Source organism: Carassius auratus, unplaced genomic scaffold (assembly GCF_003368295.1).
Source record: "Carassius auratus strain Wakin unplaced genomic scaffold, ASM336829v1 scaf_tig00023280, whole genome shotgun sequence".
Classification (NCBI taxonomy): Eukaryota; Metazoa; Chordata; class Actinopteri; order Cypriniformes; family Cyprinidae; genus Carassius; species Carassius auratus.
The window spans coordinates 137-23,100 of NW_020525254.1; the positions used below are offsets into that span (position 1 = coordinate 137).

General features: G+C 35.1%; 2 protein-coding genes across 6 annotated transcripts; both read left to right on the forward strand.

Moving 5' to 3' along the window:
- Positions 1-2,754: 2,754 nt before the first annotated feature.
- LOC113077821 (CTD small phosphatase-like protein) lies at positions 2,755-8,293 on the forward strand (the record flags this gene model as incomplete). Its single annotated transcript, XM_026250083.1, has 4 exons — positions 2,755-2,811; positions 4,626-4,718; positions 5,778-5,963; positions 7,929-8,293. Coding segments are annotated over 4 exons (462 nt in total), but the record flags the coding sequence as incomplete, so codon positions are not given.
- Positions 8,294-8,864: 571 nt separating this feature from the next.
- LOC113077822 (advillin-like) lies at positions 8,865-22,958 on the forward strand. 5 transcript variants are annotated; one of them, XM_026250087.1, is made up of 21 exons: positions 8,865-9,283; positions 12,448-12,584; positions 13,831-13,910; positions 14,036-14,110; positions 14,952-15,145; positions 15,229-15,337; positions 15,536-15,646; positions 15,742-15,947; positions 16,765-16,843; positions 16,938-17,036; positions 17,127-17,280; positions 17,402-17,502; positions 17,592-17,729; positions 18,749-18,907; positions 19,134-19,313; positions 20,121-20,266; positions 20,359-20,503; positions 20,811-20,999; positions 21,834-21,893; positions 22,057-22,293; positions 22,613-22,958. In XM_026250087.1, the coding sequence occupies exons 3-21, from the start codon at positions 13,842-13,844 to the stop codon at positions 22,724-22,726; spliced, it is 2,565 nt and encodes an 854-aa protein (XP_026105872.1). In that variant the 5' UTR covers positions 8,865-9,283; positions 12,448-12,584; positions 13,831-13,841; the 3' UTR covers positions 22,727-22,958. The 5 variants fall into 5 exon arrangements, with proteins under 5 accessions (XP_026105872.1, XP_026105874.1, XP_026105873.1 ...); XM_026250089.1 differs by having other exon boundaries at positions 8,865-9,184; XM_026250088.1 differs by lacking the exon at positions 12,448-12,584.
- The last annotated feature ends 6 nt before the right edge of the window (positions 22,959-22,964 follow it).

The following is a 22,964-nucleotide window of genomic DNA, read 5'->3' on the forward strand; positions in this document are numbered from 1 at the left end:
GCCGAGTGTTGACTTTTATTTATCTTCGCAACACAAATTATGATATTTTTGATGAAATCCGAGAGCTTTCTTGCCATGCAAAAGGAATTCCCAGAATACACTATAATCAAAAATGGTGGAGAATGCAGGCAAAATGTCAATCATAAATGCATATTTTTCATTCAGGACTGACAAATAATAGTTAAAATAGTTCAATGTAATTAGAAATACATTTATTTCAACCAATTGTTTTCTGTTATGCATTTTAATAAAGGTTTTATGTGCTAACATAGCAACATGCTAAGGTCAAACTCTATTGGAATCAATTGTGAAACCGGTCTCATGCAGAGTGTTATTTGTATGGCGGTCTATTCCATTTCAGTCGCTTATGAGATCCTATTTAATCCTATTTGAATACTGCTTTAGAAGGCAGCTGCCTATGTAGGCACTAGACAGTGAGGCAGCTCAGTAGGTTTTTAGACAGAGCTTTCATTTTAGTCCTCATTTCTAAATAAACATTGAGCAAATTTGGAACATTCACTCCTGCACATTGTTTTTGAGTGGACAGATGTATAATCTGAGCAACCTATGACATGATAACAGAAGCATTGGCAGTATTTTGGGGTTGATGGGGTGGATTTGAAGTCCCAAATGAATTAAATCCTCTTCCGAGATTAAATGTTTGTCTGGTCCCTAGAAAGTAGCGCTTCGGGGAGCCACCTGCTGAGTGCAGTGACCCACTTCTCTGCATCTTGGTTTAAGGCGGTTTTTTTAGCTCTCTCTCTCTCTCTCTCTCTCAAACATGGTCAAATAAACAACTATGTCCAGTTGATTACATATAATCACTCTACATTTACATAAGTACACACATCCTGCTTAATGCATACATGTCTTCCACTGCTGCATACGTCCCTGCTCCCAAAGGAGAAAGACAGAGACAGATACTGAATGTGTTTGCTCTAAGACTAATAACTGTGTTTTGTTAAGCCTGTCCTCCTTTAAAATGTCTGCCTGGCAGCTCCTGTTTTTTCTCAGAGAAGAGAGAAAGAGGCCCAGAGACAGGGATGCATGCCTTTGTGCGCGTTCACAACCTCACATAACACACACAGATACACCCATCCTGACACCAAAACACCACACTCACATACACACACAGATACACCCATCCTGACACCAAAAACACACACTCACTCACATACACACATAACATCACATTCGAAAGATATGTTCACAGTTACACAAAAACGGTTTGATCGTGGACCGTACTTGACGAGTGTTTACAAATTTTCTATTACTTATAATTATTACTTAGTATGTTCTGTCTCAGATGGCTTGATTTTCTCAGTGACAGATTGTTTTCTTTTCCTTTCCTACATACAGTGGCTACAAAAAAGAATTTGAACAATAATATTAAATATTTAGCATTTAAATGCAATAGATTTTTAAGTTTTAGACATAATATTTTTACAATAATGAACAAAAGTCTGTACTTCCTTGCCTTTTTCTTTTAATATATATATATATATATATATACATACCAATACTTTAAAATATTAATTTTAGTTGGTTAACTATTTTTAATACATGGCTGTCTGGAATTCTTTGATTTTCTACAATTTCACTGTTGAGTTTGGTTTATATATACACATGCGCGCACACACACACACCACACACATAGATACATAAAATCCATATATGTATACATATTTAAAACTATATTTAATGCATTTTTTCGAGCTAATAAATACTGTTGTGCCACTCACAATCCCCATTCATATAGATCACCCACTCCTCCTGCTGGCCATATTATGAACTGACGTGTAAATCAGTTGACTGTGAAAACTGATCTGAAATCAGTCCCTTCATTAAATATTTATTTCAGACAGACATTAAATTACTAAAACATTCAAAAATCTGTCCACTGTATTTCTAGACAAACATTCAACAGTTAACTGAGAAAAATCATTTTCTTAATGGTTTATCTTGTTTTCCAGTAAAAACATTCTTAAAATATGATACATTTACTTAATAATAATAATACATTCTGATACTTAAACTGAGTATACAATAGTTTTCATACCCTTTTAAGCATAAAATGATCTGTAAATTTATGGTTTAGAAAAAAAAAGTCAAATGCTAAACAAAATTATATTAGTAAAATACAAAACGAATTATTTCAAAATAACACTAATTAAGAATATTATGTTCTGCAGTCATTGTAAATAAAACTATGCAACACAGTCGTGATGTTATGCAAGCCAGGTCAGATATTGGATGAGCCTCCTCCTCATCCGTCCAATCAGAACTGAGATCCAAAGAATTTCCTTGTTTTCAACAAGCCCTTGAAAAGTGCAGAGAGCAAAAGTTTTCTCTCCTCTTCTCATCCTCATCTGCCTTTCTCTTTCTCTGTTTGCAATAAGACAGCTCATAGCCACCCGCTGGGTCTCTTTCATCATCTCCCAGTGCTCTACAGCACGTCTCCTCCTCTCTCTCCCTCCGCTTTCTTAAAAAGCGTATCAAGTCTCTTTTCAAAGACGCTTGCAGTTCCAGCTCCATGCAGTCAGCTGTCAGAAACACACACGCTCAAATGCACACACTCATGCACATATACACTCAAAGAAGTCTAATTGAAAGTCTTGACTACAGGTAGCTGTGAAGCGGTGCATGCCTCCCTCTGGCACTCTCAGAGAACAGCACAGCTCATACAGCTGTAACATGCTTACAGTGGGTTTCAAACAGGCTCCTAATGTGTGATTTCCTGTTTTGTGCCTGCAGCCCATCAGCAACGCAGACTTTATTGTCCCTGTGGAGATTGACGGGACAGTTCATCAGGTACCGTGCAAATGGGTTCAAATGTAGCCATGGGTAAATGGTCACACTTTGTCAGCAACAGGTTATTAACAAAGCTCTCGCCCCCTTTGAATCTGGACTGTGTTTTTTGTCTTGCAATGTCACCTTAACCTTGACAAGCCATGTCATTAATTTAAATGAAAGGAATATTATGGGTTCCATACAAGTTAAGCTCTATTAACAGCATTTGTGGGATAATAAAAACTAATATATATGTTGACTTGTCCTTTGTTTCCTTTAAAAAAAAAAAAATTACACACTGAGGCAGTTACAATGGAAGTGGATGGGGCCTATTTTTCGAAGATTTACAATTATTTTTATTAAAGTAATAATTAACCATTAAAATAATAAATTTTAGTTTACTTATAAAATGCTAAAACGTGCAATATTTGAGGCGTAAGGCTGCACAATCCATCATTTTTAACAGCTGTTTTGGGGCACTGTTAAACATACTTGTTGAATTACTGCAGTAGATAAATTTGTGAAATTGGAACTTGACACAGAAAATGTTATTTAAGTGATTTTTACATTAAAATCATGTTAACACTTTTGGTTACATCATCTTGTAGATACTATATTGTAAAAATGTAAAAAAATAAAAATAAAAAAAAAACTGCAGCTGCGGTTGCCAGATATTTACTGTAAAAATACAATAGAAACTTTTTAGGTTTTACAGATTAAAATTTAATGTACAATAAAAAAAGTATACTTTATTAACTGTAACTATGTTACTATGTCAAATTAAGATGTTTTTACATGTTATAATATAATGACAACCAGCTTAAAAATACAGATGGTAAAGACTAAACTGCTTTAGCTTGTTCAAAAGCTTAGGTAAATACTAATAGGTGCATGATGTTGTACAAAACAGCATCATTTTAACATGTGACATACAAATAAAATCATATAAATTGTGACAAAAAAAAATCTAATATTCATAATTGATAAGTTGTTTTTCACTTCCCAAAATTGTACATTTAACAGTTTTTTACTATAAACCATTTACCATAAACCAATTAACTAGGATTTGTACAGTTAAAACTGTGATCATTTTAAAGTTTATTTATATTTTCTTAACAGTTATGCATTGACCTTGTTCAGCTGCATTATAAGTTTTCAATTTTTGCTTCTTTAAATAAATAGAGTGAAAATTTGAAATTCAGTTTTATGTTAATCAACATCATGCCACATAAAGCTCAACTTCTACTAAACCTGAAATATTCCTGTAAAAAAATAATTAAGAATTGCTCCATCAAATACATCTCACTGTTCTGTGCATTCTCTGCTGTATTAAGATATTTTTCCAACATGTGTCCTCTGAGGTTTTGTCTTTTCATCTCTTAAGAAGCAGTAATATGTGAGTGGCCCCAAAGGGTTCATGCTAAATCACAGTCTGAATCTGAACTCATTTCCTTTTTATCATTCTCCTCGAGTCACTGTGTACGATGTAGTCAACAGCACACGCTCGAGGTAACTAACTTGAAGTAAACAAATGTCACCAGTCTGAACACAGCCGAAAGAGTAAACACACTTGAGGGGAGTCTGAAGTCTGTTGATTGTAAATCTGTGTGTGAGTCAATATGGGCTCATTTGTTGCTGGAAAACATCTGCGAGGTGGCTGGTACCTGGTTCAAGTAATCCAGGATAGGCTTTGTGGATCAGGGTCGGCCTGTTCTTGGTTACTTGCACTGGGTTGCAGCAACTGAACTACAAGTTGAAGACTGAAACTCCACAAAAAGGTTTGTTGAAGATTCAAAGTCTGCAGAATTCCATCAGTAATAGCTGTTTGTTTGAAGGTCTACGTACTGAAGAGGCCTCACGTGGATGAGTTTCTGCAGAAAATGGGCGAACTGTTTGAATGTGTTCTTTTTACAGCCAGCCTGGCTAAGGTAAGATTTCCTGAGTATTCTTTAGACTGCATGTAAACCATCTTTAGCACTAAAAGCTTGCAATTATAGTCAGTCTTTTTCAATATTTGGTCAATTAGTCAATATTTTACAGGCTCGACTTAGCAAAGGAAGTCATTTTCAGTAAAAGCTGACGATGTTAGCATTGTAATGTTCATGAGCCCAGTGGTTCAACAAAGTTGAGAAAAGTTGAATGTTATGCAAATAAGTGATGGAGTGAAGTCAGTGGAGCTCACAGCATCCATCTCCTGTGAGATACTCGCCGAGGAACTTTAATGTTGTTTAGAGCGATTTTGCTGATCTCTGTAATATTTATATATACCTTTATAATAAAAAAAAAAAATAATGTGTGGGAAACTGAGTCAGAAAGTTTGCAGTGAGTTTGGTTCATGCATTGATAATCATTTATCTTGCTCATGAGATGATGTGTTATGCACCATTGGTAGTAATATAAAATGCTTTTCCTGCCAAACGTTCATTTTCAGCAGCAAAAAAAGAAAAAAGAAAAAGAAAAAATACTGATTCATTGTCAAAATAGAATCTTATTTTATTGCAAATGTATCCCATGTTTTCAATAGCTAGGGTGAATTAAACAGATTTGAATCCATAAACAAAAATCTATATATAAATCCATATGTTTTTTGGATTGAGTTTGAAAAAAATGAATGTATTATTTATAAGTAATTTATTATTTATTTGTTACTATTTTTTTCTTTTTGCCTGAGTTAGAGACATTATTATTTATTTATTGTTTATTTACTTAATTTCTACATTTTGAATTAATTAATTAATTATTAATATTATGATTGAGTTAGTAAAATTATTTTATAAAACTTATATATTACTTCGTGTCAGTTTTTTTTGGCTGGAATTGTGTCAGATACATAGTGTATGCTATTTATTTATTTAAATTTATTTTTTTTTATTCGGGAAAGAGATAAAAGTCTGATGTCTTCTATGCATAAATGCAGGCAGGAGAAGTTAGTCTGTCTGGTCATAGTGTAACTGTTGTATTGTTGCATCTCTATCTTGATCTTGTAGTATGCTGACCCTGTAGCAGACCTGTTGGACCGTTGGGGTGTGTTCAGGGCCCGGCTCTTCAGGGAATCCTGTGTGTTCCACCGGGGGAACTACGTCAAAGACCTCAGCCGACTGGGCCGAGAGCTCAACAAAGTCATCATAGTTGACAACTCACCTGCCTCCTACATCTTTCATCCAGAAAACGCTGTATGTGTCACTGAGGACCTCAACTGCATTTGATTCGACATTACAGCTTCAGAATACACTATTACTATATAATATAGGTTGCATCTTGACTCCTAGTGCATTCATTTATATCTTTATCCCAGAATCATTTTTTTCCAGTGGAACTAATGAGGTAGAACCCAGCCACTGGCACTTTACACTCATTTTTCAAAACTTCTCATTAATTATAGATATTAATCTAACGGAGAGACCTGAGGAAGAAAGCTGCAGTTATATTGTACCTCAGTGCTGTCACCTCCTACACACGCTTGCATCCCTCCGCTTAGAAGAGAAGCTGTTATTCTGTATTCAAACTAATGAGCTGAAGGTGCTGATTAAAGCCTGTGGCAAAATAAGTTGGTTGCCAACCCTCTACATTGCGATTTAATGGAGCCACAGAGTATAATTGATGCGCTACATGTAAACAATATTCTTTCTTATATTTTCCTGCCAAAATAATGGAGTTCCATTGGAATTTTTAAGAACTGCTGGGTTCTCTGGTAGTGGGCGTATCTTATGCGCAATAGACAACCTCATTGGCTGATGCTCACCTATTATCATCATCCCTGTAATGCAACCCGATTAATATTCATGAATCCAGCGGCTTGTTAATCCTTAGTGTGTTTTATATTGTTCTTATTAGTATAATTTGTAGTATTATTATCTTACCAGTATTATTTTTTAGTTACTAAGTTTAGTTAAAATTACAAATATGCATTCAAATATGGTTACCAAGTTTGTATTCTAATACTAAAGTTCTATAATTGAATGATACTTGAGTGTACTTTCAGATAAAAAAAAATAAAAAAGTTGTGCCATTTAACACACACACACTCATATATATATATATATATATATATATATATATGTTTGTTGGTAAAATATACATATTAATATAAATAAAATATGCATTTATGCACTATGGGGAAGTTTGACTGGCTGACAAATGTTCTAATCTAAGGTTCGGTGAATGTAGTTCCAGGCTGCTCTTGACTGCATCACACGTCTGTATCACTTTGAATGAAATTTCATTTGATTTCAGTTATTTCAAACGTCCTTACAGTCTACAGCAGCAAAAGAACCAAAACCCACAATGGCACTGGCCAAACAAATAAATATAGTAAACAATTGGATGAAAACGACAGATCATTTCCATGTTAAACATTTGCTTCACATTTGGATGGAAACCCAGCTATTGTTGTGGAACAGCTCAGTTTGCAGCAAATGCTACGAATGTGGGTCACACATTTAACAAATGTACTGTAAAATATAATGATAATCTAATATTAATAAATTGGTATTAATATTTTGATTGTATTTAACACTTTATTTTACAGTGAAATATTACAGTTCTGATGTTTCTTATTGTGTTTTTAGTCACAATAAACATAATACAATAAGAAACCAACAACAATAATAACATTATTATTAGTTATATTGATATATTCTTTTTTTTTTTTTTTTTAATTGCCATGAATTCCCTCCCATCCCCCCCAAACTGTGCATCCTTAGTACTTTCATATTTTTAAACAGACAACTATTAAGTATTGGGGGATATCAATGGTCTAAAGAGGCCTTCTATAAAGAGTTTATATATATTTTTTTTTTACATAAATATGTTATTGAACACATTTCGAAATTTCCCTCTTCAGTCTTGCTAGCTGACAAAGTCTTTTCTGTGTGAAAAATGCAAATTCGGTCATTATTTATTCACCCTCATGTTATTTCAGATCTTTAAAATATGACTTTACTGTATGTTCTTCATGAAGTCATAAGAATTTTTATTTTTTGGTGAACTATTCCTTTTTCTTGGGGTTTCTTATGCCTTATAAATGGTAATCTCATTTATAATCTAAAGAACTGCAGATTGTATTTTTATTGTTTAAAGCAACTAAATCAGAAAAGCGTTTTGAGCTTGGTCTTGTAATGGTGTTTGTGTGTCTACAGGTGCCGGTGCAGTCGTGGTTTGATGACATGACAGACACCGAGCTGCTGGATTTACTGCCACTGTTTGAAGGCCTGAGCAAAGAGACGGACGTTTACAGTGTGTTACAGAGCCTGAAGGCCAGGTAGCATACGGGTCCAGCACTGCCTCGCAAACACAAACACCCCCTCCAGCTTCTCAGGCCCTGGCCTCTAGAGGACACCACTCACCCAACAAACGCCACTCCATCTCCCTCAATGGACCAACGGCCAACAGAATTCCTTGGCAAGCAAATATACAGTATACACTTAGTTCATTTCAACTTTTGATGCAGATTTAAAGAGAAACACAAGAGTTTACTATTCTTAAGTATATTTACCAGGAAAAAGAACAAGACGTACTATTTTCTGGACCGGCGTGAAAACGGAACTTTTCTTTTTTCTTCTGTTCAGGCTATGCAGGCAGTCTTTTGAGTGGCGTTATCTGTAGTTCCAACAACTGTGATTTACTTTTTCTCGTTCTCTCGTACCAAGTGCCTTCTGACTTGTTTTTATGGGGACACAAATGAGTTTTTGTACGCTGCATATTTACAGTTCGAAACCTTTAAACAAACACTTGCTGTAAGAGCGAACGTTTGAGTCTTTTGACATTCGTGAAGACTTTTCTGTGACGGTCAGGAGGGCCCTCCATTGGACTGAATGATATTATCGGAGATGATGATGTCATTATTTTCTTGGGTTCTTGTATGCCTTCGAAAGTATAGCATATAAGCGTTGTGTTCAAAAGAAACGTTTGCATCTATTACCAACTGTGATTTGAATTAATAATACAATATATTGTGAAAAAAAAAAACTAAAGTTGATCAACAATCCAATACGTCAGGATCTGAAATGAATAATCATCATTATTAAAATAAAAGATGCAATCAATATAAAGAATGGCTTACGTTTGTGACTATTTGTGTGCATTGCACTTGATTGAGTTCCAAAGGGATGCTGGGAAGCCATGAGTGGAATACTTAAAATAAGTCGATTGTACACCATCTTTACAGTGCAGTCAATTTAAATATGCTCGGTTTTCCTCAACAAGATTTTGTGTGGAGAATGGAGTGCACAGAAATGTGGGCTGTGTGAAATGTAGTTAATGAGCAAACTCTGAGCGCTCGGTTAGTTTGCTGCATGATCTGCCATGGACTTTAAGCGGTTCTCTTACAGAGCAGCAACCAAAATGCCACTTGTGACAGCAACTAGTCATTTCTGGTGGTAAAACTTGGAGAAAAGTGGGTATTTTCTCACCGTAGCCATGGAAATAAATGTGGTGGCGGTCAGTTGTGCATTTATACATTATTAAATTCTCTTCATCTTAGAGTTCGAGAAAGGTAAGAAAGGTATTTCATAAATATTTAAATGTGTGTCTCTTTATACTGTGAAAGCGAAAAAGTAAAATAGCTCGACCTGTACTGACTCTATTGTTGGTGTAACCTAATGTAAACCATTTCTCTGACTTGCTGATTTAACCTAATGTAAACCATTTCTCTGAATTTGATTCGGCATATTTTACAGAAATAAAAAATGTGTCAGAAATTCCTGATCACAATGATTAACTTAAGAATATCCGAATATGGTACTTGGGAACTTGTGCGAATCACCTGACCTTGAGCTTTATGCCTTGTGTGTTTTACTTCTTGGGGATGAAAACAGCGCTGTGTGTTTGAGAGTATAAAATGAAATTTTTTAATTTTGGTGCTGTCCGAGAAATGTTTGCCTAAGGTGTCTCTGGGACGGTGAATGAAAGGAACAGCTGAATATGAGCTCTGTCATGTTGGGTGGCTGAAATGAGTCATATCTGTTTGCTTTGCTATTGTCATGAATGTGTGTGTGTGTGTGTGCATGTTTATGAATGCTGTATACACTGTTTTATGCAGTTAGTAAGGAAAATACTCTTGAATCCTAAAGGTTGCTCATTATACAGTGTTAAATGCAGGAAAATTAATTATTTATTGTTCCACCAACATATTGCATGGGACAATAAACACTGATTACCTAACTAATGATATTGGGACAAACATAACTAGTTTTGCCTTTTCATTGAGTTTCTTCACATTAGAGCTTTTTATTGTTTGAATCTGAACGTCTTGACATTGAAGAGAGAACATTTTTTTTGAGAGGAGGAAAGAGATCGTCTTGTTCCGTTTAAACAGACTCTTGAAAGGGTGGAAATGAAGGGGGAAAAATGAATTATTTTGATTTTGTAGTTAGAGGGTGGGAAATTTGGAAAAGAATCATCACAATCTGTACCAATTACATTAAAAAAACATATAGCCATATGTTACACGATTGCTGATATATTCATATTTAACCTATGGCAGATGATAGATTAAAGATGGATCTATAGACTGAGAGAAAAATAGACGAATAGATGGATAGAGAAATAGACTTAGATGGGTAGATATTGTAGAAAAGTAGATAGATGTATTATATAGACAGGCAGGTAGGTCGGTAGATGGATAGATAGAAGGATTGATGGACAGATACAGATAGACAGGTAGAGTAATAGATGTGTGTATATAGGTCAGTAGATGAATGGATAGACAGATGTAGGTAGGTATGATACTGTAGGTATGTGCAGGGTTAGATGTATACAGTAGATGTATAAATAGTAGATAGATGAATAAATGCATGGATATAAAGGTTAGACATAGAAAGAGATGGATAGACATATATAATAGAGTGGTAGACAGATGAATGTATAAGACTAACTGTAGATGGATAGGCATACAGGTGGATATACAGTATAGATCTTGTTAATCAGTAGAACTGCTGTTATCACTCCGGAAAGAACTTTTTGTTCCGGGTTATAAATGCCTTTACACTTTACTGCACACACAATACCTGGAGAGTTTGTTCACCCGCCTCTCTCCGTCTTCCTCAGAATGGCATTCTGGCCTGCAATTAAGGTGCAGCCTCTAAACTTAATGAAGCTCCATTTTGCCACTTATCTTTATTTGTTGGTGGCTGATGGGCCGTCTGCCATAGGAAGCCTCTGATATCTGTCCAAGAGCCTCTCGCAGGGGATTCGTTCGCTCTTTCTCCCCATCTGCTGGAGTGGAAGAGATTAATCACTGTCTCCTCTCTCTGGCTCTCCTGAGTGTCTGCGAGGCGTTCCCGTCTGAAGCGCTCCTTGTGATCTGAGCGTGAAAGAGCTGAGACGCAGAGCTGATGTGAAGAGAATCCAGAGCAGGAGAGAGACTTCAGCTTCAGACCAGCTTGTTTTATATAACTGAGAGAATATGTGATAATAAAGGAGATTCATAATTCATGGAGAAGTTTATGAACTATCAGTTAGTCTTTACTTGTTCCAAACATACAGTATATGCTATTCTTATTTCTGTGAAACACAAAATTAGAAAATATCAGTAATGGTCGCTTTTTTCATGTTAATGTGTTCAAGCTTCAATAAGCATGCAAAAAGCATTTATTTTGTCACTGTCCCAATAGCTGCTGTAAAGCAAATAGCCCTTTTCGCGGAATTTCGTACCTGTTCAATAAATTTACACATTTCCAGAAGAGACATATGGGGAAGTGTTTGAAAGAAGAAGAAGCCATATGCGTAGATATCCTTCAGAGTGATTTTAGAAGTGTTATTTGAAGGTAAAAAACAGACATACAGCTGCTTTAACTGCTGAAGCCGAATCGTAAGTGAAATAAAAAGTAAAGCTCCGATTAGGAAATTCATTCAAGTTTATAGCAACATGAGGAAGAGTAGCTATTGTGATATAACAGTTTTAGCTGAATTATTACAAGTCCTCCTTTTCTAAACTCAACCAGTTTCAAACAACTGGAGGTTGGAAAAATGTATATGCATCATTTTTTTTTTTTTTTTTTTTTACAGATATCTTTTATTCTTTTCAAGGCTCATTTGTTTGATCAAAATGAAGCAAAACAGTAATATTGTGAAATATTATTACAATTTAAAATAACTGTTTTCTGTTTTCATATATTTTAAAGTGCAATGTTTTTCTGCGATGGCAAAATTTCAGAATTTCAGCAGTCATTAGCCTTCTTCAGTTATGTGTCTCTTCAGAAATCATTCTGATGTGCTAATATGGTGTTTAAGAAACATTTGATTATTATTATTATTGTTATTATCAGTGTTGAAAATCTTTTTTTTTCAGGATTCTTTGATGAATAAAAAAAAGTTAAAAAACGGTATAAATATTAACTTTTAACATCAGAAATGTCTTTACTGCCACTTTTAATCAATGCATGCTTTATAAATAAAAGTATTATTTCCTTTTGTTTGGCACTTCTTCTGAAACAATAAATAAAAGTCTAGATTCTAAATTCTTAAATGTATTGATTTAATTTCTTATGATCATTTTGGAATTACACAACAGACAAACATGCTTAGTTTTAGCCTCCAGTTATTGGTTTTTGTGTTGGTTTATTTATGTGGGGATATGTGCATAAGAGGCCAAAATGAACTCCTGTTCTTGTCCATCTAAAGTTTAGTTTGTGTATTAAGGTGTGTTCTCACCTGTAGGGCTGGACATATACAAGCCCTTCCCTGATCAGAACACATTAACAGTGTACAGAGAGAGAGGATAACACTCAGAGAGACTGGTTATAACTCATTAATACATTACTGCGCTGAACAATACCTCTGTGCAAGGCCTACAGGTAAGAAAAACCTTACTTAAACTATCATTTTGATCACGTACATATACAGTCCTTGTTATGATACAGTATGTGCCAAAGTTTTACTTTTTTAAAATGGACTCATAACAACAACAAAAACAGGTTACATTATCTTAATGAATAACTAACCTCTTTGCAATGCAAGGAAACCCTCTTAATGACTCGTTGATGGAATTTTTACTTGGTTATATTCCAGATTAGATATTATTTGCAACAGAAATGTATGAATTTGTCATATCGAATCAAAAGATCCTGCATTTTTTTACTCACGCTGGGAAATACGAGACTAATCCATGTCATCGATTAGGATTAATGGGAAAGCCTGTGCTGACTATTGTTTAAAAAGCTTTGTCAATAAACAGTATAAGCCAGTCATTCAGGAGAGAAAGCACACAAAACTATTAAATATGAAGTGCTTGTACAGTAGATAGTGCTTTTTCATTAGTAATGAGCTGTTTGTTAGTAGAGCAATCATGAATGTTATTAATGTAACACGATCATGCAAAAGATGAAATGCTATTAAGACTGGATCATATACAGTATGACCAGCAGTTTGTCTATTTTCTCACTATATACCATTTTCTGATTCTATATTTCTGTTTGTTTGGAGTGAATTAGTATATTAGTAGATTTTTTACGACTGGATTGGATTATTCTGGATGCTGTCTTCTACATCCTGCTAAATTGCTCATGCTCCACCCTCAACACTATATTTCAGTGAATATTCTCGCGCCCCAGTTTCTAAGCAACAGTTGTGCTGTGATTATGAAAGGTCAGCATTTCTTTTCACTGTAAGCCTTGCGTTTTATGAGAGGAGAACGGTTGCTGATGTGTAGTTGTTGTTTGTTTGCACTATGCTTCTAATAAGATTCACAGCTTGTCTGAATCTGCCTTTTAAATATATTCTGAAGCAAAGCCGTTTGCTGGACACGGATGATGAAACATCTCAGAGACATTTTGGCCAAAGTATGACTCCACAGTTGCGAAATATTTCACATAATTTGTAATGTGAATAGTGACGTTTTAAATGAGTGCCTCAGTGTTAGGAGTGAAGCACCTTTAAAAAAAAAAAAGTTTGAATTTAGAAATGTAGAATTCAGTTAAAATTTAGATTCACAGTGTCAAAATGTGCTTCGGCGTACCTGACGTTTTATTGTCAGTTGTGATGCATTATGCTGTGTTTATGGTTTGTAATTCAGAGAGATTTAGCATTGAGATTTCTTCTCAGAATACAGGAGAATGATGGAAACTCAGGATGAGTTAAAAAACATCCAACCAAAACCTGGCCTGCAGATCTGGACCATCAATGTAAGAAATCACTGTTGTTTTCTCCAATTAAGCATATTTATATATATATATATATATAGACACACACAAACACACACACAAACAAACATTGTATTAATGTATTATTTTGTTTTATGTTTCTTCAGAAAATGAAAATGGTCCCTGTCCCAGAGCAAGCACATGGAAATTTTTTTGAAGGTGACTGCTACATTATTCTTAATGTAAGTGAGCTGGTATTCAATCTTATTCACATGACACACTGTAGGTCATTTTAAATAGTGCTTTTAGAAAGAGTTGCTCCAGTATTTGTAGTGCTCCAGTTGACAATAAATGACTAGAATTTATGTCCTTTGGAACACAGAGGAAGTTAACATTATGGATGTTTTAATGCTGCTCTTTTCCAGTCATAATCAGTGGTGATTTTTTTTCTGATTTATTAAAAATAGTGCTGTCAAACGATTCATTGCATCCAAAATAAAGGTTTTTGTTTATGCAATATATTTGTGTGTACTGTGTATATTTATTATGTATATATATAAAGACACACACATAGAGTATATATTTTGAAAATATTTACATGTATTTACATGTAATTTACATGTAATGTATTTACATGTAATGTAATGTTTATATATTATATATTATTTATATAAATAATATGAATATTATTTATATAAATAATATATAATATATAAACATTACATTACAGATTTTTCTTAATTAGACACATGCATGTGTTTGTAGTTATATATACATAATAAATATACACAGTACACACATATATTATGTAAACAAAATCTTTTATTTTGGATGCGATAAATCGTTTGACAACACTAATTAAAAATATATTATTCAAAGATTTTTATTTTTTTATTATTATAAGATATTAATGTAAATAAATACGTAATTGTAAATAAAATAAATAGATTTTAATTAACATGAATACTTTCAGATTAATTAACTTTTTTCTTTCTTAATATTCTATAATATTTAAATTATTAATTTATTATTACTAATGATATATGTTCTTAAGCACATGTATGAGCACATATCTGTCTTCAGGTGAGCAACAGCGCCACACAATCCGCTGACATCCACTACTGGATAGGCAACACGTCCTCTCAGGACGAGCAGGGGGCGGCAGCCGTCTATGTGACGCAGCTGGATAAGTGTCTCGGCGGCAGTCCGGTTCAATACCGGGAGGTCCAGGGATGTGAATCAGTCAAATTCAAAAGCTACTTCAAGAATGGCCTCATGTGAGTGAAATAACAACATTTTGGGTTGCTCCTACCAATTCCATGACAGTATGATTATGTCTATACTTTCCTGTTCCCTGTAGATATAAAAAAGGAGGTGTGGGATCAGGATTCACACATGTGGAGACCAATGTGTATAACATTCAGCGCCTGCTTCATGTCAAAGGAACCAAACAAGTGACTGCAAGAGAGGTGAACTGCTGTAGCGGACACGTCGAATCACAAAACTACAATAGTGAAGGCTCACTCCATGAATATTAAATAGTTGATACTTGCTTTGTAATCTTACAGGAGCATACAATTACCGACCCTAAATATGTTAACGGAGATGTGTGACAGTGATAAAGGCAACTAGTGTACATAATTTCACTCAAGTGTGTTTGTCTGCAGGTGGAGGTTTCCTGGAGCAGTTTTAATCTAGGGGACATATTCCTGCTGGACATGGGAAAAACAATTGTACAATGGAATGGTCCTCAAAGCAACAGACAAGAAAAATTAAAGGTAATTGAAAAAATGGGGGATGATACTGTGCTGGATATAAAATAAAATGTTGTATGGATCTCCATTGTTCTCCTGTCCTCTCCTGTCTTTCGTAGGCCATTCTGCTGGCTCAGGACATCAGGGACCGGGAGCGTGGAGGCCGGGCTCAGATTGGTGTGATTGATGGTGGGCAGGAAGAAGCCTCTCCTGAGCTGATTAAGATCATGACATCTGTTTTAGGTCAGAGGACTGGACACCTGAAAGAGCCAATCCCTGATGATAAACCAGACCAAAACCAGACCTCCAACGTCAAACTGTACCAGTATGAACACTTTAATCTGTTTGCATTATAAAGTCTTATTCAGGATGGCATTGTCAATCTATCTATCTATCTATCTATCTATCTATCTATCTATCTATCTATCTATCTATCTATCTATCTATCTATCTATCTATCTATCTATCTGTCTGTCTGTCTGTCTGTCTGTCTGTCTGTCTGTCTGTCTGACTTTTTATCTGTCTGTCTGACGGTCTGTATATCTCTCTTTCTGTCTTTCTGACTGTTTATTTGTCTGACTCTCTGTCTGTCTGACTCTCTCTCTGTCTGTCTGTCTGTCTGTCTGTCTGTCTGACTTTTTATCTGTCTGTCTGACGGTCTGTATATCTCTCTTTCTGTCTTACTGACTGTTTATTTGTCTGACTGTTTATCTGTCTGTCTTTCTGTTCGTCGCCTTTTTTATCGCTCTATTGTTTTATTGTGCTATCATTTTAGCATCGTGCCTGTCTCTCTTTCTATTGTCTTTCTTTTTATCTTTTTCCTGGCTGTCTATCATTCTATCTATCATTCTGTTTCCATTTTATCTATCGTTTTATCACTCTGTCTACCATTCTATGTCGTTCCATTGTTGTATTATTTTGTCTGTAGTTCTGTCTAGAAGTTCTATTTATCTTTCTATCTATTGTTTTATTATAAATATATGTCTGTCTCTCTATCATACTATCTATTATTTTATCTTTTTATTGTTATGTCTGTCTGTTTGTCTGTGCTATCTAGCTATCTCTCTCAATATATCATGATTATTTGATGTTTAGAATGCTGATAATTCAGAATTAACATCTAAGCATTCTGTTATTCTCAGTGTATCTGATGCCAGTGGTCAGCTGTTGGTACAGGAAGTGGCTTCCAGTCCACTGACCCAGGATTTGCTGAGTTCCACTGTGAGAGACATGATGTCTACCAAAACACCCACAGTATCATTATATGATGCACAGCTATCTGTGGATTACTCTAAGATGTATGTTTTGTTTGCAGGATTGCTATATTTTAGATCAAGGTGGCAGCTCAGTAATGGTCTGGAAAGGAAAAGCAGCATCAGATGAAGAGAGACGCTCAGCACTGAGTCGTGCGGTTGTAAGCATCTGTGTTTGACTAGTACTATATTTATTTAATGTCACTACTCTATTGTGTCATAACTGGTGCACACAAATATTCATTTCTCAGAGCTTTATAAAAGCGAAGAACTATCCATCCAACACAAAAGTTGAGGTTATGAGTGAAGGAGGAGAATCTGCCATGTTTAAACATCTCTTTAGGTCCTGGAAAGAAAAAGGTCAAACTCAAGGACTGGGAATGACGCATTCAGTAGGAAAGATAGGTGATTCATCATTCCGCATTATTTCTCATGTGAGGGTGTAGATGTTTCAACACTGTCGTGTTAGTATATGCATCAATCTTTTATTTTGTCAGACTGATTGTAAACACACCTGTTATTGCAGCTAAAGTGGATCAGGTGAAGTTTGACGTCATGGAGCTTCACGCTCAACCAAAGCTGGCTGCTCAGGAGCGGATGGTGGATGATGCCTCTGGACATGTTCAGGTCTAATAAAATGATATAATACCTGAACTCAGAAGTTTGGTATTGTTACCACACCACAACAGACAAATGCTGCTCTCTTTTGTGTTCAGGTTTGGCGCATTGAGAACCTTGAACTGAAGGAGGTAAACCCAAGCACATATGGACAGTTCTATGGAGGAGACTGTTATCTAGTGTTGTACACCTACAACAGAGCCAACAAACCACAGTACATCCTCTACATGTGGCAGGTGAGGAGCATAACATGCATACTCCATTTCCAACACAATATACACTGAAATTAAGTTAAGTCATGTTTTAATATGTGGAGACAACATAGTTACAGATCCAGTGGCCCAACATAAGTACTTTAGGACCATAAATTCAAACAAATTAGTTTAATTCTACTAGATAACAAATTCTGGGGAAAAAAAATTGTCAGTTGTCATAAACAAATAATGCTATATATTTTCTGAAAGCTACCTTCCCTTCTGAGTGTTATTTTGCAGTGACTTTGAAGTTTGGTTGTTCTCCACTTTTTTTTGAGAAAACAGTTTACTATAAAAGTTTTTGTGCTAAATGTTGGAGAAAGTTATTTTTAAATGCATTTGATGCATTACAATATTACATAACTCCATAAAAAGTAACTAATCATGTAACTTAGTTACTTTTTTATGGAAAGAAATGCATTATGTTACGTTTGTGTAACCTTGTGTAATGGGCTAGGCTTGCTTATTTGTTTTTTAATAAAAATAAAAAATATATATTTTTGGCAACTATAAAGGCCCTTTCACATCAAAAGTGAAATTGATTAATACTTTGCGTAAACATTTGGGCGGCGTTTAGCAAATCTTCCTACATAGTGACGTAGACATGTGGGGGCGTGTTTAAACAAGCTGTTTTATGGACAAGTCTAAAATTTTATAAAGAATATCTCTTTGGATTTTAGACTTTAGTCTTTGCAACTTTACAGATCTTCATTATGCACCAAGAACTTGTAACACTCCAAAGAGAAAAATTAAAAGCGCATCATATGACCCCTTTAAAATAAATGTCACTTTAATATTTTGTTATATAATGGCATTCATTTAAGTGTGACATAAGTGGAGCCACTGTATATAAAATGTATTACATAGCTACAGTACAAAATAAACAATGCAAATTGAATATACAGATATTCACATGTATTGCAGAAAAGCTATAAATACACAACATTACAATCTGGATGTACACATTGAAGATCTTATGACATGAAGCATGTGTTCTCCAGGGTCGCCATGCTACACAGGATGAGGTGACGGCATGTGCTTATCAAGCGGTGAATTTGGATAACAAATACAATGGAGCCCCAACGCAGGTCAGAGTGGTCATGGGAAAAGAGCCCAGACATTTCCTGGCCATCTTTAAGGGCAGACTCATCATTTTTGAGGTGATTGTGCCTTCATTCTTATGGAACATATCACTCTAAATTGTAAATATTTTTTTTTATGATCTGAATTATTAACCACCTTATTTATTTACGTACTTACTGTACACTGTAATAGAATATATCAATATGATGTCTTGCAACTTTTGTAGTATTATATGGGTTTACTTTTTCTTTTTTTAAGTATGTATCGATAAATACTAAATACTAAATGTCGATTGTTTCTTAGGGTGGGACCGGCAGACCGGGGGTTGTGAACCCTGACCCTGGTGCCAGACTCTTCCAGGTCAGAGGGACACATGAGATGAACACCAAAGCAACAGAGGTGCCCTCCCGAGCCGCCTCTCTCAACACCAATGACGTCTTTCTGCTCAAAACTCAGCAGAATGTCTTCCTGTGGTATGGCAAGGCAAGTATAAGTATATATAAATATACGCTCATTAATTCAATAGAATAATAAAATGTAGGAATCATCAAATTATTGAAATAAATGCATACATACATTATCAGTTGACTAAAACTTAAAGGTATAACATTAAAACAAGCAAAACATAACAATTATAGTTTAGCTAAAATGTGTTATAATAAATATTCACTACTAGTCAAAAGTTTGGAGTAATTTACTTTTTTTTATGTCTTATAGTCATAAAGGCTGCAGTTGTTTGTTAATATTTATAATGATATTATTTACAGTTTAAAAGAATCTCAGTTGTTTATAAAGCAAAATTTTCAGCACTCATTACTTCAGTCTTCAGTGTGACATGATCCTTCAGAGATCGTTCTAATATGCTATTTGGTGCTAAATTATTAATTATTTTTGATGCTCAATTGTTAAAAACGGTTTTTGCTACTTTGCCAAAACGTTTTAAATGTATTTTTCATGAGTGAACAGTATTTATTTGATATAGAAATCTTTACTTTGTATTATACACATCTTTGCTGTAATTTCTGATCAATTTAATGCATCTTTTTTACCGTATAAAATATTATTTTTTTTCCCTTTCTTTTTCTTATGGTAAACATGGTAATGCATCATATTGAAAAGCTGTTTTCAACACTGATAATAATAAATGTTTCTTAAGCACCAAATCACTGAGCAAGTGAGCATAAGAGACTAATTATTCCAAACTTTTGACCAGAAATTAATCATAAAAATAGACTTTGTTATATTTTACATCTCTCTCTTTCTATGTGTGTGTGTTTGGGTTTCTCACAGGGCTGCAGTGGAGACGAGAGGGAGATGGGAAAAGCCGTAGCTGATTTGCTTTCTGAGCAGGACAAGCAGATTGTGATGGAAGGGCAGGAACCAGCTGCCTTCTGGGTGGTTTTGGGAGGGAAAGCTCCATACGCCAGTGACAAGAGGTACAACCATAAAAGCAGATAAAGATGAGCTCATACTTCAAATCTAGAGTACAGTCAGTCATTTCCACTGACTTCCTCTGTATCGTCACCAGGCTGGAGACAGAAGTGGCACTCCACGAGCCTCGTCTGTTTGAATGCTCCAATCAGACGGGCCGATTCCTTATGACAGAAGTGGCTGACTTCACTCAGGATGACCTGGACGAGGATGATGTCATGCTTCTAGACACCTGGGAGGAGGTGGGCAGTGTGGGGTCCTGCCGTTTGCTTCTTTTGCATGAGGCTGCGGTGAAATGCCGGTGTCACTCTGGCTTATGCAAAACATGCAGAGAGAAATAGTGTCGAACAATAACTCTGCTAGTTGTTTTGTGTATTAAATTACTCAAACCCAGGCGTTTTCAATATGGTGGCTAAAGCAATTACAAAGAGAAAGAAAAAGAGTGTGGGCGTGGTCCTTTGCAAGAGGGTCATCAAAATTGGGGGTTTGTGGCATTAAAAAGCTCTTATATATCAGTCTCCTAAACCCCTCTTCTTCCTCATCCCTTAGATTTTCCTTTGGATTGGCAACTCAGCCAACCAGTACGAGACACAGGAGTCGTATAACAGTGCAGCGGACTATCTTAAAACCCACCCAGCGGGACGGGACCCTGGGACACCCATCACCAGTGTTAAACAAGGCTATGAGCCCCCCACCTTCACTGGCTGGTTTAATGCTTGGGATGCTCATAAGTGGAGCGTGAGTCCAGCAGGAGGCAGTAATGCACAACAGATTCACTAACAAACTTAACGGGATCTTGAGAAGTTCTGGCCACATAATCATTTGTTGATTCTCATTCTAATTTACAATTTTTGCTTTCTTAATGCATTTTCCTGATCTCATTTTGCATGATTCTTCATTGTGTTTTCCCCAAAAATATTTTTATTTATGTTTAAATTATTATTATTTATTTATAAAAGTTTAAATATTTTATTATTTATATTTTGATGTATTTATTTATTATTACTATTATTAACTAAATTATTAACTAAGTTTAAATTTATTCTTCCAGTTTTTTTCTCTCTCAAAAACAGAATAATAATAGAACACATTTTCTCTTAAATATTGAAAAATTTATGGAAGCTAGTTTTTTCCATGGGGTAAAAAAAAGGTCATTACAAGATTTCGCTTACATTTTTTTTCTTTTTCTTGCAATTATGCATTTATATTTCATAATTTTGATTTTTGTGTTGCAGTTCTGAGATTTGAAATTGGAACTGCAAAATACAAAGTCAGAAATGTGAGATCTGAATCAGAATTCTGCTCTGGTGGAAACAAGCTTCCATAATAATTGGTTGAACACATGTAAACCGATTTCACATTCAGACCACACCCATTTTTCCCTGATGCAAAGAATCAGGTCCCTCCTACTTTTTTCTCATTGAATATTCAAATATTTTATATCATGAAAGTAAACCCGGTTACCAGAGTCACTTCATCCTGACTTTAAATACTTTTTATGTCCACCGTCACACCACATAAGGAATTAATGTTACATGAGAGACACTTTTTCAGTTTCACTCTATATTCTAGGGAGGCCTTTCATATGAGGAGATGAAAAGCAAGCTGGGTGATATTTCGCAAATCACTGTGGTAAAAAGCTTTAACCATACTGATTAAATGCTTGTCCTGATTCATTTACATTGATTATCTAATTTCATCAAATTGATTATCTAATTACATTTACAGTAGATGTCGATATGATCTACACACCTGTGTGCAAATCTAAACACGATATCAACCTCATTTCCTGTAGAATCTCAACAACACAAGTCTGAATAAGAAGACAGAAGGAGGTGGTGGGAGCTACAGCGCTCCTGGAGGGCCAGGAAATATAAAATCTCATAATCAGAGGATGTCCTCCTCCATCTTCACTGCACATGTAGACCAGTCTCCCAGCAGAGCAAAGCCTTCTGGGATGCTTCATTCCGAGCAGCTTGGTAAAGCTCCTCAACATCAGCAGCCTCAAGGAGTGAACCCCGAAAAACAAGAGGTGGGTACCGAGACCTTTCTGTGATGAGATAAACTATAAAAAAGATCAGTGACTCAAAAAGTAGCTAATATATAGGGTTTCCTCCGAAATCTGAGAATTCTTTTTTTTTTTTTTACTTTTCATCTCACATATCTGGCTATTTTTCTCTCAATTGTGAGTTTATATTAAAATCAGAATTGTGAGAATAAATATAAAAGTTGCAATTGTTTTCTTTTTTTTTATCCTCTGGAAGAAACAAGCTTCCTTCCATACTATTGAGTTGGTCTTAAAAAAAAACAGAGCTTGAAATATATGTTTAAGGTTATTATCTTTATTTCAGGAATATTTGACGGATGCAGAATTTGAGAATCTCCTCGGATGCACCCGTGACAGTTTCCAGCGGCTGCCTAAATGGCGTCAGAACGACCTTAAAAAAAAGGCAGGACTGTTTTGAGTTGGTTTTGCTTTAATGAGATACAATCTGATCTTCATATTTATATGTATTTTGGCCTAGAAAATGGTCACCTATAAAATGTTTCGACTCAAAAGCTAACATGACCTAATAAAACTGCTTTGTAAATATCTTACACAGAACATCAGGATTATCCCAATAAAATAACTTTATCAGTTGCATGCAGTAAAACACATCTAAATGATTTTCAGGGCTAATAAAAACACAATGTATGCCAAGA